The sequence below is a fragment of the Zosterops lateralis genome, assembly GCF_965231275.1.
Source record: "Zosterops lateralis genome assembly, chromosome: 6".
NCBI classification, from domain to species: Eukaryota; Metazoa; Chordata; class Aves; order Passeriformes; family Zosteropidae; genus Zosterops; species Zosterops lateralis.
Window position 1 is genome coordinate 6,023,114 of NC_139761.1, and position 16,354 is coordinate 6,039,467.

Below are 16,354 nucleotides of genomic sequence, written 5' to 3' on the forward strand. Positions count from 1 at the left end.
ATCCCCTGTGATGTCAGCTGCCAGCTCCAGAGAGATAAATGGAGCTTCTCTCTAACATCCTCTGCCTACCCCGGTGTGAGTGCTCAGAAATGGTGAGTGTTCTTGGGAGGCAAGATGCCTTAATGAAATCTCTGAATTCTTCCCACCGAAGTCAGGAGTTCTGCCAGTCGTTATTGACGGGGATGCATTGGGATGCTGAGAGTAAATGCCTCCAGAGCCCATTGCGGTGACACCTGACACATCAGCAAACAGATCCGAAGCCACAGGCAGGAGCATTTCTCACATCTTCACCCGGGCTCGCTCTGCTGCCGAGTCGCCGCCGCTGTCCTCGCCGAGCCGTTTGCTGACTCATCAGCTTGTGCATTTGCCCTAATTAGTCATATGCAAACACCATTGTGTTCAGGAAGTTCTCTAACGTAAGCGTGAGTATGAACTTAGAGCAGCAATAAAGGTCAAGAAAAGTGACTAAGGCATCATATACTGTAATAAGTTTCTGTTATCGGCCACTGGGAAAGCGGGAAAGAAAGTGTATATGCAGACTTTTAGAGGAGTGACGCAAAAGTTTACTAAAGGGAAGGATGTGTGTGAGGGAGAGCATTTGCTTAACGTCTCTCAAAAGCTGCTACAGTATGAAATGCTTAATTGCAGAACAAGTTTGCACTAACACTCTTCTGAAACACAGCTGGGTTTTGAAGCATTATTCCTTATTATGAGCTCGGGATAAGCATGTTTGGCATGAAAGAAATGCGTCCCGTAAGGAGACCGCAACACTTACTCACAGCTCCCCTGACAGTTCATGCTGGGAAGTCTGATACCTTTGAACAATCATTTGAGCAGCATTAGCAAAGTGGAGACTGGGATTTTTCTCCAGTGATTTTTACTCACTAACACATCTCCAGCTGTTGTGTCCAAGTGATTTAAAAAGTGAACAGAACCTTTGTTAAGAATACTCAACTAGGAACCCTTTTTAATGTATTGCACATTATGTGAATTTGGATAGTGGTAATAAAGGTGCACAAGTGAGTCCTAAGACATCCTTGCTTATAGGTACTAAAATTGTCATTCAAAGAGTGAAAAGATTGAAAATAAAATCTTACTGGCTAGGGTAAGGTTCTGTGAGTTACAACTGGGCAGTCCCTGGTCCAGACCACATCAAGTGCCTCTTGCTCTTTGAAGGGCACTGAGATTGCAGTCAAAGTAAAGAAGAGGCTTTCACTTTCTAGTGTGCCAGGCTCACCAGGAACCACTTCAACCTCAATCTGAGAGACTAGAGAAGCTGCAATGGCTCCTCTTAGTTGCACCAGCCTCCTCCAAGGCACGGGAAGCCCCTCTGCTATCACCACCTCACTACCAAAACTCCCTGGATGTGCTCCAAGGGCTCTGATGGGGAAGGTGGCACTGAGCTGGTCTTGTCATCTCTGCACCCACCAGGAGATCCCTCCCCATTTAACCAGAAAATTCTCTAGGGGCTGTTATGGTGACTCTGTGAACAGACTAAAAAAAAACCCAACTGCACAGCTGCAGTGCACTACTGAATGTCTTCCTATGTTTGAGCTGCCTAAACCTCATTTTGAAAGATAAAGTTGTCTGTGAGCCCCTGGGGAGGGCTTCTTGGTACTTATGCAAGATGCTTGAGGTTGAGTCTTGCTTAGATTGTTTTTCTTCTCGAGGCTCCAGTGAGCACAGAACAACAGAAATATCAGTAGTTCACAGCCACTCTGCCACAGGCTATTGTGTTGTCACAGCTCATAAGCAAAGTAGAGCTGGGCTTTGTCCATGTTTGGATGGAAAACCTTGAAGGAAAAAAAGGAGTCAGAAGCACCTGTGCCTCTTCTGCGTTTCTGACTGCTGTGGGCAGAAGCAATCCATTTCATACAGGAACTCCTTGTGATTGCTAACAAATGTCATAGTCACTGCTTTTTTCTTCTTCTGAATAAAAAAATAAATTACCCCCCCTAAACACAGAACACTCATGACTGTATGCCAAAAACAACTGCTTGTTACCTGCAAGTTGGGAATCCACAGCAGAAGTGTTAGGAAGGTACAGTACTGAAACACCATCACTTTGCCCTGCAGGTGTTTCTTATGTCACCACACATGTACACAGCAGCTAAAGAATGTCACTTACGCCTGTCAAAGCTGCTTTTTTTTTTTAAAGGTATTATTATTGCTGAACTGCAAACTGGGTAGTCTCGTAAGGTTCAGCTCCAGATGGTCACTTGAAGTCCTTACTCCAAGACGTAAAGGAACCCCTGAGCTCTGTGGGGTCACTCCACCTGGAATTGTGCCTTTCCTGTCTCCCCAGAGTGCTCACACACAAGTGACCCTGAGCTAAGGGGTACAGAGCTAAGGCTTTTAACTTTAGATGTGTGGACTCTGCCCCCAGTTCTCCTCTCCTTGCTCCTGATCCAAGAGGCCACTTGTCTGTGTGGCCATGTCAGCGCCAGGTGTCCCCTGTCCAGCCCCTCCTGCTGAGCCTCCAGGGCCAGCCAAGGTCAGCAGGAGATCTTGGGGCTCTCGGATGAGCACTGCCTGAGGCCAGGCTTGCCATGGGGGGGAGCAGGGAGAGGAAAATTGGACGCAGGCAGTGGAATGATGGCATTGGATTTGGGCCAGCCCGGGTGGGTAGCAGGGAAGGCAGACAGGTCACAGTGGCTCGGTACAGCCCTTGTCCAGCCTCCTGGCCTGTTGGGTTTGGTTGGGGTTTGGGAAGTTGTAAAGCTTGCTCAAAATGTCCCTAATTACCTGTCAGTTCTCCTTCTGGGCTGTACAGCCGTGGAGTTGACTGTTCCCTTTAATTAATGTGAGGTTCTGAACCCTTTAACTGGAAATGGACTAGAAAATATGTCTTGTGAGGAGTGGCTGCGGGATCTGGGTTTGCTTTGTCTGGAGAAGAGGAGGGTTGGGGGGCCTTCATCACTGTCTAAAACTCACAGAGGAGGTTCTAGGGAAGTCTCTGCTCTGTGGCTGCAGTGAGAGGACAGGAGGACATGCCTTAAGGCAAGACAGGGGAGATTCAAGTTCGATACTAGAAAAAAATTTCACTGTTAGGGTCGGAATAGGCTGTTCGGGGGTGGTGGAGTCACCGCTCCAGAAGGGGTTTAAGAAGTGCTGGGGGATGTGGTTTGGGGGCTACAGGGGCAGCGCCAGGTGGATGCTTGGACTGCATGACCTTAAAGGTGTTTTCCAACCACGACGATTCTACCAATCTAAACACTCTGGCTTCTTATTGTCCCACAACACCTTTGGGAGAGTCAAGCACTAAACAAAGTTATGTGAGAAAAGAAAAAAAAGGAGATAAAGAAGGGACTAACTCCTCGCGCTGTGCCCATGAGGGTGCGACTTGTGGCAGGACCCGCACGGGCGGTGCTCGGTGGGGCCGGGCCGGGCCGGGCCGGGCCGGGAAAGAGACCCTGCCGGCGGGTGGGCGCTGTGAGGCCGGTCTGGGGCCGCTGTGGGGTCGGTGTGAGGCCGGTGTGGGGCCGGTGTGGTGCTGGGTCGAGGTCCCGCCGGCGGGCAGGCGCTGTGGGGCCGGGTCGAGGCCCCGCCGGCGGGCGGGCGCTGTGGGGCCGGTATGAGGCCAATATGAGCCCGCCGTGAGCCCGCCGTGAGCCCGCCGTGGGGCCGGCCGGCCCCGGTCCCGCCCCGCACACAGCGGCGCACGTGAGGCGCCGGCCCCCGCCCAGCTGAGCGCTCAGCTGACCCCGCGCAGGGGCCGGGCCGCGCCGCCGCTCCTCACTGGCGCAGCGCGGGCCCCGCGCCGCCCCCGCCGCCGCCGCGCCCGCACCTCCCGCAGCCTGTCCCCTGATGCTCTGAGCCCGCGCGGCCCCACGCCCGGCCAGCGCCGCCATCTATCTATCTATCCATCCCCCCAGCGCCGGCCCATCGGAACCGCGGCCGCCTCGCATCCAAAGGAGCCGGCGGGAGGAGAAGCCATCCCGCCGCCATGGACAGCCCCGGCGGCGTCACCGACAAGAAGAGGTACCGATGCCGCGCCGCCCGCCCCTTGCCTCGCCTCCCCTCCCCGCGCTGGCCGCCGCCGGCCCCCGCCGCCCCCTGCTTTGTTACCGCCGCCCCCTCCTCGTCCTCTTCCCCGCCGCCCTCCCCCGGCCCGCGGAGCCGCTCCGCTCTTCCATTCCTCCTTCTCCTTCTGGTCCACGTCGCCATTTTGTCGGCGGGGGGAGCGGGCCGGGGCCCGGGGCCGGGGGAGAAGCGCCCGGGGTCGGCCGCGGTGCCGGGGAATGACCCCGGGGAGCTGCTCCGCTCCTGGAAATGAGCGGGCGGGGATTGATCCTGCCCCGAGCCCGCCGTGCCCTGGGCTTTGTGCGGAAAACGGGCCGGTTCGCAATCTGGAGATATTAAGCTTAAAAAAAAAAAAAAAATCCCTGCAAGCCGCGTTGGGGAGGTGTAAGGGGGGTGTTGTGTGTGTGTGAGGGGGGGTGGCGGGTGGACAATGTGCGTTGAGGAGTATGAATAATTCACCGAGGATTGTAAGCGCAAATTAAGGGAAGGGGATGGTGGTGGTGGGGGGAATAAAAGCCTTAAAAGCCTTTGTTAGGCGGTGAAGTTTAAGGAGCCGGGGGGCTCGGGTGAGCATTGGGGCTTTGTGGGGGGATTAATTGCCGTGTTCGCCATCTGCGGAAGGTTTGTTTATAGGGACATCGATACCTTCCCTCTCGGCTTTTAATTATTCGCGATGGGTTTTGCCTTGCCCTTGTATCCGAGGGTCATCTGAGCAGGTTAAGCGCACTAAAGTGCTCCAGCGTGTAAGTTGTGTGGGGAAGGAGCTCGGCCGGCCTGTAAAATGGATGGTGAGCTTTGTGCTGGGCCGGGAGGAGGGATCGGAGCGGGAGCAGCCCCGGCTCCCCTGGAGCGCCTCTGGAGTCCCCGGGGTGCCGGGCCGGGATGGGGGAGAAGCGCCTCTGGCTCCAGGGAAATCCCGACAGGGGTGGCACACGGCTTTTAGTTTCTCTGCTCATGGCTCTTGAGAAGCCTGGGAGAAAATGTTGCAACTAAAATGATTAACGTGTGCTTTGGCTCCTCTGCTGCCCTAATTTAGTGGCAGGTCTAGGGGTTTGAGGCTTGAGTTGTTTTCTGATACTTTTTTTCGGGTTTTTTTTTTTTTTTTTCTTTCTTTCTCTCTCTCTTTTTTTTTTTTTTTTTTTTTTTTCAATTTCCCTATCCTGGATGTAATCTGCTTTCTTCAGAATGCAAGAATCAGTATGCAAAGCTTATCCTTCCTTCCTAAAGGCAAGGCTTAAGAAAGAAAATTTGTTGTTTTCTGTTTCCTGCAGACAAAGTTCAAAGTTGGGAATGTTTCTTATAAAGGAATATTCAGATTACTCCTGTTGTAGGATTTTAATGGGAAACATAAAGCTGTGTCTGTGGTACATTCATCCTGGGGGCTGTGGATGTACGGTTGAGCGAAGATGGCTAAGCAAAAAAAAGGAAGGATATGAGCTCAGCAGAGAGCTTCATGGAAATATCAAGCATTTCTCAAAAACCTGGGTTGTTTTTGAAGGGTTTAGGTTTGATTGTGTCCATAGTCAGAATATCTTGAAGGGAGAAATCCTTTACGTCCTGTTCTTTATCATCTCTGATGATAAAACTTTGGCTAATTGTATATACAGTACACCTCAATTTTGGCGTGGGTTAAGATCCTTTTATTCCTTGCCTCTCCCTCTGCTTGTATGTGGATAGTGTTTAACTCTTGATAGTTAATGTAAAGCTTGTTGTTTACTTAATTATGTGCTGTGAGATTCAGAAAATATGGAATTCGACCAAGTTTATGTCTCAGTCTTTAAAGTGAGATTTAGTCCTAGCACTATCTGGAGGTGTGGATTTTTGTACTGGCCTGTTGAGTCCATTTTTTGATGTGGTTCCAAGCTTCTCATATATGTACAGGGGTCAAGATTCCCTAAGAAATCAAGTATCAGTGCCGTGGTGAGATACTGAATTATTTGGGTTTTAGCCATCCTCAGTAGTTGTATCACTTTGATGTGCTCCTGGGTTTTCCCCCAGGTGCTGCAAGGACAGCATGGTGTGGGTGAAACAGTTGTTGGGAGCTTTGTTTGCTCATCGACTCTCATTTGAGCCAAATTTAAGGCTTTTGGTGAGAAGTAGGAGATTTTTCTCAATATTCTTTTAACAAAATCCAGTGTGTGGATGGCTGATGCAATGAAAAGCTTTTCCTCAGGTCTGTGCTGTGACACTTCACTATTAGCAGAGGAATTCTGGTGCCTTTTTGAGTGAATGAGCCATTTAGGGTTATAGGTTAGTCGTTACTTTTGTTGTAGTGGCTTGCAGCTGGTAGGTAACCCAGATTCATTTTTCTAGTGTGCTGTAAGTCTTTATAGCATAAAATAGTGCTATAGGTGCTAAATAAAAATGATAAGTGATTTCTGGACTATTCATTCGTGGTCTTAAGATGGTATAAGCCAGTGAAAATTAATATCCTCACATGGGTGCCTTGCAGAAGGACTTCAGCTTTTCAATTTCTCAGAGTTAGACCTTGAAACTTATTTTTTAGTGTCTAAGGGGGATGATTTGGAAGACCAGGTTTTTTTTGCTGGATTTTTTGCCACTGAACTCCAGCTCCGGAATCTGTCTGAGAAGCCTGTATCCCGTACTGATGGTTCTGAGGGGCAGTGGCTACCCCTGTTTTTTCTTAGACCTGTGTGACAACAGGATCTTTAGGATTGTATCTGCCACTGCTTTTGTCTGTTAACTTCTCTCAGCGCTGGGAGAACTGAGCCACCATTGCCAGAGTCGAAAGTGAATACAAAACCCTTTTGTATAATCTGAGCTGTAAGAAGAGGAGGAATCTTTCAGTAAATCTCCTGTAGAGTCTTCCCACAGGTATGGGGAAGGCTGAGTGGTTTCTGGCTCGTAGAACAGTGGTTTTACTGCTTTCTAGATTTTTCTGGATTGTTTGCCTTGCCATAGGGCTTACCTGTGTTGTCTGTTCTTTGCACTGCCTCAAATATGAAAAGTTTCTTGAATTCCTTTAGTAAAAATAGCTAGAAATGGTTTTCCAGTGCCCACTAAAGATGAAGGGGACAGCATAGTGCTGCTGCCCGTCCTCATCAGCATCAAGGCACTGAAAATCAGGGAAGAATAGCTGTGGAGGGTTTGCCTGTTGCCGAAATTTTCCATGATTTTGCTCTGCTGTTGCTTTGGTTCCATTTATCAGTGAAGGTCTGATAATTTGGCAGTGAGCTGATGGAAGCAGCAGGAGGGTTTTCTGGTTTTTGTTTACAGTCATGCTTGCTTTGCCCTTTAAGGCACAGCGTCTGCAGTCTGGGTCTCTTGATTGGGGTGTCTGAAATACCAACCACCAGTCCACACTTAGCCGAGGGGGCTGGTGCAGCTGTGATCAGACGGTCCAGGTTGTCAGGGGGTCTGTAACAGGGTGATGCCATAGTAAGAGCTTTTTCTTTGAAGCACTTTCAAGCTTTTCTAGCAATTCAGCCTTCTGTTGAAATGCTTTTCCTTCTCTAGCGGCCCGTCCTGGACCGTTTTTGGAAGGTGTGTGTGTTGGGGGGGGACACAAAGGTGGCTGCATACTCTTATCAGCATCTGAAGCGTGGCTGTTAAGTCAACTGTTGGTTTAAAGGTGGAGGTGTGAAGTGGATAATCGATTTTATTCTCTCATTTAATTGCCAGCCCCATCTTCTGGTCGGTTTCTTTCTTATCAGAAGTGCCCATCAAGGGCTGATTTAGGTTAGGCTAAGGTGGCATGTCCTTTGTAAGCCTTGAGGAGCTGAGCAGCAGTGCCAGGCCGAGGTGACCATCCACGCTGCTGTCATGTGTGTAACGCGTGAATTCACCTACAGGTGCTTGCTGCCTCCCCTGCACGTTGTGCAAGCAGCCCCAGACCTTTGTTCCTCCCTGTCCTTGAACTATAACGCCTGGAGTTTATCTGTCTGGGCCCAAGACTCTGATTGCTGATGGTGAAGTGGAAAAAAAAAATAAAGTTAGTCAATAAACATTAATTACGCTGTCAAATGTCAGCAGCGTTGCAGTGTGAGCCCAAAACTCTTAAGATTTTGCATGTTCCCCTTGGTGTGCTTTCAGCCTGGAAGCCTGGAGGGCTCTTGCTGAGCCTGTGTAACGCAGTGGATCGAATCCTTCAGTGTGTTCATGTTGCTCAGTAGTAATATTGCACCGATTTGTGTTAGAATGCTGGATTTCCAGTAGGTTTGCATGAGATTTTTGATATTAAAAGGGACATTGAACAAGAGAAGCTGCTGATTTTTGAAAATCTTTTTTTTTTTTTTTTTTTTTTTTTTTTTTGTACCTTCAAAGAGAATTTGGCAGAATTAATTTATTTCTGAAGAGCTTTGGTGTTAGGAACATGCCAACAAAATAATTTTTACCTGGTTGTAGAGTGTGCATGGCTAAGTAAACCCAGGAGGGAAGTCCCACATGGTTTAATGGTGGTATACAAGAGCATCAAGCTTTTCCTGATGATACTTCCAAGGAGATGCAAATATCAATTCAATTACAAGATGTGTTCTTTAAAAAACAAGCAGATTCAAAACAAAAACAAATCTTGCAAGAGCCTTACAAGTAACAAGTAACCCCTACCTGTTCCTACCTAGCAAGCTGGTGTCCAAAAGGAAGGAATGTTCCAGATTGCAAGTCATCAGCTCAACTGCACCTTTTATCTTCACATACACAGTTATATGGGCAGGTGTTTACATGCCTCAGAAAAACCACCTAGGTAATGCATGGAAAGAACTTAGACCTTAATCACCTTTTCATGTTATAACAGCCCTTTCCCTTTTGAATTCGGGAAGGTTTGAGCATTTTGAGCCTCTCCTGAGAAACTTCCTTTGTATTAGAGTGGGTGGAAGAGAATGCAGGAGAATCTGAGTTTTTCACCGAAGACTGCTCTGAAATGGGAGACACAGGGAGGTTTTGTGACACTGGGGACTTCAGAAATGGCCCAGGAGAGAAGATGAGCCTTTGCACTTCTAACTAATGACTGAAAATTCAAGGAAGATACAGGTTTCCAAATTACCAATGGACCTGAAGCCTATTGAGGTTTTTCTCCACCGAGATCCCTGCTATTTAGCTTGGAATAAAAATCCCTATGAAAATTACATTCTGAAATCATTAGGAACGTGGAATGAAGTGAATGCATGCCAGCATATGTATTTTTTTGAGTGCAGTTTACGTAGGTGACGAACACTTGAGAGCTCTTTGATGTGGAGCCACAGCCTGGGTTGAAGCTAAGCCTGTTCATACCAGCCTGGGGGTTGGATTTGAGATCTCAGAGAAAGTTGCATTGATAAACAGGAGTTTCATCATGTGCATAATCTGTCATTTCTTCCTGTTGAAGTCTGATAGCACTGAGACTTGTAGAGAAATGTAGCCTTTTAAAAGCTTGATGTATTTTAGTACCAAGAAATTCAAAATGGCTTTGCTGGCACTGGAGGAGAACTGGTGCTTCAAGATGGTCCATTAGTTGTTCCTTAAAGACACCACAGCATAACAAACTATGTGTGTTTTAGCAGAGATACTGTGCAGCTTCTGTTTAATTTGGTGTGAATGAATGCTCCTTAAGCATCTTGAGAAAGGTGTTACAACAAATCTTTTAACTCGCTGCATTAAAATAGGGTCTGAACTTCAAGGGAAGAATTGAGGATACTGAATCAGCAGCACTGATTATAATTACAACAGTGGGAGGTTTTACCAAGCAACTTATTTAATAACCTTTTTGACTCAAATTGTTGTAATCCTGGAAGTGTTACCTGAAAAAGATGACCTGCTTTGTTTACCAGAATGAGTTCTTTCATTGTCATTCCTAAACCAAAACTAGAGTGATGTTATTTTACCAAAATTTGTGCATTTCAAGAAGCAAAAGTATTTGAGGCCAAGCCTCCTGTTTTTGCTCACAAATGAGAATAGTAAATGGACTGTTATGATAGAAAGGGAGTTAGCAGAGGCTTACCTAACCTTATGTTTGCTCCCTGCTCTGCTCCCTTGGAAGACATAAAGTAATCTACAGCAAATATAAAAGCTGCAGCCTCCACTAGCTATACCAAAGAAAGGAATGGTTTAGCTGGGGATGGGAATTTTGGTGCTCAGTCCTTCAGAAAGGACTTTTTCCTTGCACCCTATTCAGTGTATTGGATGCTGAGCTGACATTGCTGCAGGCTTTTTGTCCTAGCTATTGTTGGAAATGTTTCTCTTGACTGCTTAGTGGGGCTGTGTGTTCTTTATTCATACAGAAAAATAAACCTTGATATCTCTTCTGTTCTTCTTTTTTTTTTTTTTTTTTTTTTTTCCCTGTTCTTAAAACCTTTGATTATAAAATACTCTGTTTACTGAAAGCAGTTGAGGAACTCGATGTGAAGGGATGAAACTTGGATGGAAGCAATGAGGGAAAATGTCCAGCCTCCAGCCTTGAAAACCAAACCCAGAGAACAAAATAGAAGATACATTTTAATGTCATGATTTAGACTAAAATTAGTTACTTTATCAAGAGTCTGCATCTGTCTGAAGGTAGACCAGCTCCTAGCTAAAACATTGTTAACTGAGAGCCTGTCAGATATCTTGGGGATATGTTTTGTATCATTTTCTGTGAGCTTGGTAGAAGCAAAAGCAGAAGGGCTGAAGGGAGGAGAGCACTTAGTGTCTAGTTCTGTCAAGCCCATGTTCAGATATCTTTTGAATGGCTCAGATTTTTCTGTAATAATAAACATAATTTAACTACCATATATCTTTCATCCTGAAGGATCATTAAGGAGGTAATTGAGATAACTAATTAAGGAAAAAAATATACTCAAGGAAAAAGCCAAATAATGTATCTGGAAAGAAAAACAAAACTCTTCCATGCCACCACTGTATGCCATGTTTTTTTTTTAAACAGTATATTAGGATGCAAAGGTAAACTGTGAGTGGGTTACATTGTTTAGTAAGACATGATAAAATCACTTCACCATGATTGAAATTAGAAATTACAATATTTAAGCTTTTCTTTTCTTACTCACGCTTTCTTCGTGGGGAGGATGTTTGGGTTTCAGGTCAATTCAAGGCCAAATCCAAATGATGGATATGATCTTGTCAGGTGGTACTGTGCTGGGTTCAGGCCTTTAAGGCTGTGCTCCTGGCTCCTGTGTGCTGTAATTTGTCTGTAGGATGTGTTTATATGGACTTTGTGGTGTCAGTAAGACTTCCTTAGGTGAGCTGGCTCCTCTCACTGCCTCTCCCGAGTCTCATTTTGCAAACGCTGGTGGCTTTCAGAGCATCTGTGCTGCTGTAGCTAATCCAGGCTGACCTGCCTGCTTGCTCTCCTGATTTGTTAGAGTTTTATCAGTTAGGGGTTTGTTTTGGTGGTAGTCAGGCTATGGGAAATGCTTTTAACTACCCTCATGTAAAGAAAATGGTTTAAATTGCTGTGTTAGAAAGAACTATTAAAATTCATTCCTTTGTTTATATACAGTGGTGTTGTTTCTGCTTGGATATTACATTAGTTTCTGCAGTTAAATCTCTTTTGAATCATTCATAATCTATGTAAGGAATTTCTGAGTTCTTTTCCTGAGCTGGATTAGTGGGCTGTGATGTTCATTAATTCATGAAGAGCAAGACTTTCTTCTGTGTAATCACATGCTTCTGATTACACACGAGGTTTGGGTGTGGGTTTTTTTTTCCCTCACAAGAACTCTGTACGCAGACTATAACATAAGAGGAACTAGTAAATAAAATTGGCCATAAAGCAATAATGCTTTAAAATGATATCACGTCAAAGCGAGGTGTGTCAAAGCTGTAACCCCAAGCTCATGGAGAACTGGCAGCTGAGAGGCTGCAGTAATTCTGTAGAGCTTCAATAGGAGGAGGGAGCACCCCTCCCAACCAATTTGGAAAAAGTTTGTCTGCTGAGGGTTGAACAGTCTGGGCTGTTGGTCAGGACAGACAAGTGTGACACTGCAGGGCTGGGAGGGAGAGGGAATGGGGCTCTTGGGGCCATGTTTGTGTGGGTCTGCCTCAAGCCTTGATAGATGCTGCTAACGCTGCAGCTCTGTCCCCCCTCACTGAAGTTTATCAGCTCCTTAGCTCCCCATATACCAAAATAACTGGATTTGAGTGGTGGTCTCTTTCATTATAAACCAGTTTTTCATATGAAGTTGTAGACAGAGCAGTTCCACTGTTTTAGTTTCTCTGTGCCAAGGGCTGGGCTTGCCTGGGCCTTTTTTCCACAGAGGAATAATTTCACAAGTGTCATGGCCAGCAGCTCTGGACAAAACACAGACCTTACAACCAGTGAAAAAACCCAAGTGATTGTGTTTTCAGCACAGTCAGGGGAGTGGGACTTCGTCCTGATGCTCTTTGGCTGTAGGTGAGAGTGGTTGGTGGGACATGGCCAGGGCTGAGCCATTCACACTCCACATGGACACAACTGGTTATTCTGGGTGTTGTGCAGGCTCTGGCTGCAAACCGGGAGCTGCCCCTCGTCCTGTTGAGTTGTGCTGCCAGGAATACCTGGCTTAGGCTGGGCCTGAAAAGGTGACCAAATTTTACACCAACCGCAGGAATGCGTTCAGCCTTAAAAGTTCAATGTGAGACCACTTGCAGGTCTACTTTCTAAAGTTCCAATTCCATCCTGATGCAATATACTTTAAGTATATTACTGTGTTGTAATATTTGCATCTTTTTTGGTGTAATGAAGAAAAAAATGAAGCTATGTTATATTGGATATAGTTTTTGTGACTCCATTTCGAAGCCAGGTGTTTCCCAGAGTAGTTTTACAGTCTGAGAGGAGAGATTGTTACTAACATGGAAATATTATCTGAATCTTTTACTGGCAAATGATGGCAATTAATGGCAGAACTGAAAACTAGTTAAAGCTCAAGATGATGTTACCAGATCTGAGGCACATTACTAATTAGGGTTGTTTCCTACAATGTATATTTCCATGACACTTTAGGAACAAATAATGTGATATATACAAAGCCACTTGGTTGAAGAAAACAATTCTAAAGAGAAAAAATGTGAATTGCTCTTGGAAGATGTTTATATTTTAGAATGTTCTCAAAACCTGTATTGAGAAAGATGTGTCTGGGTTAATTTATCATGCACAAGTTATTTTACATGGGAACTGAAAACACCTGTAGGGTAAAATGTACCTGATTAGAGAAACAGTAAGTTCAAATGGGAGAAAATCTGTAACCATAGCAAAGTCACAAAGTCACATAAAGGAAACCTCTTGATTTTTTTTTTTTTTTTCTTTTTTGGTTAACCTAATATTATGTACACAGTATAAAATTTTTTCTTAACACTGGGTGGTGATTTTAAAAGGTAGGAGACAAAGCTGACTGCTACACATTTAAAGTTCTATCCATTGACCATTTATTTAATTATTTTCAGTTACTGATGGTATTTCCATGATTTTTTTTTTTTTTTTTTTTTTTTTTTCTATTTGCCATTGGTAAATAAGGAGGAACAACCCAACTTATATGTGGTGATTGATTAGTTTTTCACTCAAGGAGATGAAGAATGGGGGCTGCATTTAGACAGTTGGGGGCTCACATGTGGGAATCTGCTGTGGAGGCGTCTTGGGGATGGTGTTGGGAATGATGTGTTATTTGGGAGATGCTGTGGCCCCAGTGGTTTGTATGACCGTGATGACAGAAATTGCACACTCAAGTAGAGGCCAATATTAACATCTGTAACTGGTGGGCACAGGGTTGCTGCTGGTGTGCTTTGCTCTCCAGGCTTTTGGGCAAATTCTTGCTGTAAAACGTTGTTTCTGTTCACCATTATTTGAGGCAGTGAGTGGGAGTCCAGGTTATAACCTTCAGCTGAGCTCTTGGGTCAGCTGCAGTGAGTCCTGGTCATGAAATACCCTTTTGCTCTGGGTCTCTAACTCAAATATCTTCCAGAGCTCAGATTTTGTTCAACTATTGCATGTAAACATCTCTATTTATAAGAAGTGGTATTGGGTTTAAAGGCATCAGTGAAACTGCTTTCAGTGAGCTCTGATGGATAACGTGCTTATGATTCTCTGCTTCTGTATTCTGGCAGTAGAAATATGAAATGGAAATGAATGTCTGGCACTGAAATTGTGCAGGAAAAATCAGACCTGCAAATGCATGCAATTTCCTGTCCAGCACCAGCATTTCTGATATTTTCATTGCATGTATAATCCACTCGGCAGCTGAGGTTTTCTTCAGGCTCTTGAGGTGTTTCTGTTCCATGCCAGACTGGCAGCAGAAGGCTGCAATACAGCTCTGAAGTCTGGGGTTTGTTTTAAATGGAGCTTGGATCCTTTTCTGCAGAATGCTATTTCTGTTGAGAAGATCATGAGCTTTACACAGGGGCAGTTCCAAAAGAGCAGATAAGAGAAGTGATATGATTTGTTTAAACTGATTTTGTGGCACTTCACATCTCACTGTTTACAATCCCCTTCCCTGAGCTCCTTTTCCTTCCCCTCTGGTTGAGAAACTTCTCACTTTGGAAATACATTTTCTTTACAGGAATTCAGTGTCATTCAATTGACTACATGGAAAATTGTGAGCAGCTGTACATGCTGATGTGTGGTTTTTTTTATTTACTTTATGCAATTGTAACAAAGCTTGGAGTAGTTGCAATAGTAAAGAATTTTTTATTTTTTTTTTTTTTAGTTTGGTGGCATTTCAGTGTTGAGGCAACAATGACTTCACTTGGTAATTAAACCTCATTTGTGAAAGACCTTTTCCCTATTAATTTGATCCATTAAAGAAACGCTCTTTGAAGCTGGTAGTTAATCTTCCTATTTAAATGGCTGGGTTTTACTCAGATTGGTTACAGCTTAGGTTTAAATAGCAGCTAAAAATAGCCAACTGTTGTGCTGTACAGTTTAAACATCTATCTATAGTAGTAGCCTTTCTAGAAAGGAAACATAGTAAAAGGGAGAGGAGACGCTGCCACTCAGGCAGCACTGGTTGGTTCCAACATCCCCTTTTCCTTGGGTTTTGCCCGTCAGCTCCAGCTGGCAGCACTTGATGATCTTACTCTGGGATTAATTTTTAACAGAAAGCACTATGGGCTGGATTTGAGCAGCGTTTTAGTTGGTAATTAATAATTCAGTGGTCACGAGGAGTTTTTACTGTTTCTGCTGAAGGCTGCTGCCAAGGGTGCTAAAACCTGGCAAAAATCTGGAAACGACCCAAAATATTTTTGAGAACACTAGGCTTTCAGAAAGAAAATACAAGGGCTGGAATCCCAGCTTGTGAGGTTAGTGTCTATTTTCATCACTTGAGTGCCCTGTATGATTCACACAAGCCTGACAAACCTGTGGACTCGAAGTGCTCAGCTTGATTACCAAAGCAGGGGAGTTTTAGCTTAGAAGTGTCTGCAGTTGGAAAGGAAGCCATGACAAAACTGCTGGAATCTGGGTGGATGGCAACAATTTACTTCCAGTAATTCTCTCTTGAGTTTTTGTTGTAGAATGAACACTTTGCAGGTGAAGGGATCTGAATAAGTAGCTAAAAAAAATCAAAGGTATAAAGAGAATCTGTCTAAGGCAACAGAATTGCTTGTGCTGCTGTTACAGTTTCAGCTGGGATAGAGTTAATTTCCTTCCTGGTAGTTGGTGCAGGGCTGTGTTTTGGAGAATAATACTGACAGCACACTGATGTTTTAGTTGCTGTTGAGCAGTGCTTGCCCTGAGTTAAGGATCCCTCAGTTTCCCTTCTGTGCCAGTGAGGAGATGCACAGGAAGGCAGGAGGGGACACAGCCAGGACAGCTGACCTGAGCTGACCAAAGAGATATTCCAAACCACAGGGAGTCATGGGCAAGTGTAAACTGGGGGAGTTGGCTGGGAGGTGCCAGTCCCTGCTCTGGGATGGGCTGGACGTCAGTCAGAGTGTGGGTGAGCAATTGCATTGAGCATCGCTTGTCTGTCTTGAGTCTTGTTTCTTTCTTTGTCTCCCTTGTAATTGCAATTATTACTTTGTTTCAATTGTTGAACTGTTTTTAAGTTGTCCGTGGGTTTTACCTTCATTGCAGTTTTCCTCCCCATCCCACCAGGGTGGGACAGGTAGTGAGCAAACAGCTTTGTGGTACTTAATTGTGGGCTGGGGTTAAACCACGACAGTTACCTTGAAATACCTTTGACAAAATAGAGTTACAGTGAAATTTGTGGGCCGAGAAAGAGGACAAAGAGAATGCAGATTTTTTTTTCATGTCCACCCTTAGTTTTCCACCAATAGAAACGCTACCTGAGGCCTGTCTTCAGTAATAAATATTTAATCAGTCAGGTTAAATAGTTGAAATATTTTTTCAGTATTGTTAAAGGTCAGACTTTTCGTAATGGCTATTTCCAGATATACCTGTATGTCAGGAGCCTCAAGCTTCTTAGGCCAA

The 16,354-nt window shown here is 45.1% G+C and overlaps 1 protein-coding gene across 1 annotated transcript in view; it reads left to right on the forward strand.

Annotated features, from left to right (window-relative positions):
• The first annotated feature begins 3,799 nt into the window (after positions 1-3,799).
• Positions 3,800-16,354, forward strand: part of HIF1A (hypoxia inducible factor 1 subunit alpha) — a 31,807-nt gene continuing 19,252 nt past the window's right edge. The window contains exon 1 of the mRNA XM_083863796.1: positions 3,800-3,981. Coding sequence (XP_083719922.1) covers positions 3,947-3,981 — 35 coding nt within the window. The 5' untranslated portion in view covers positions 3,800-3,946. The remainder of the gene's footprint in view (positions 3,982-16,354) is intronic.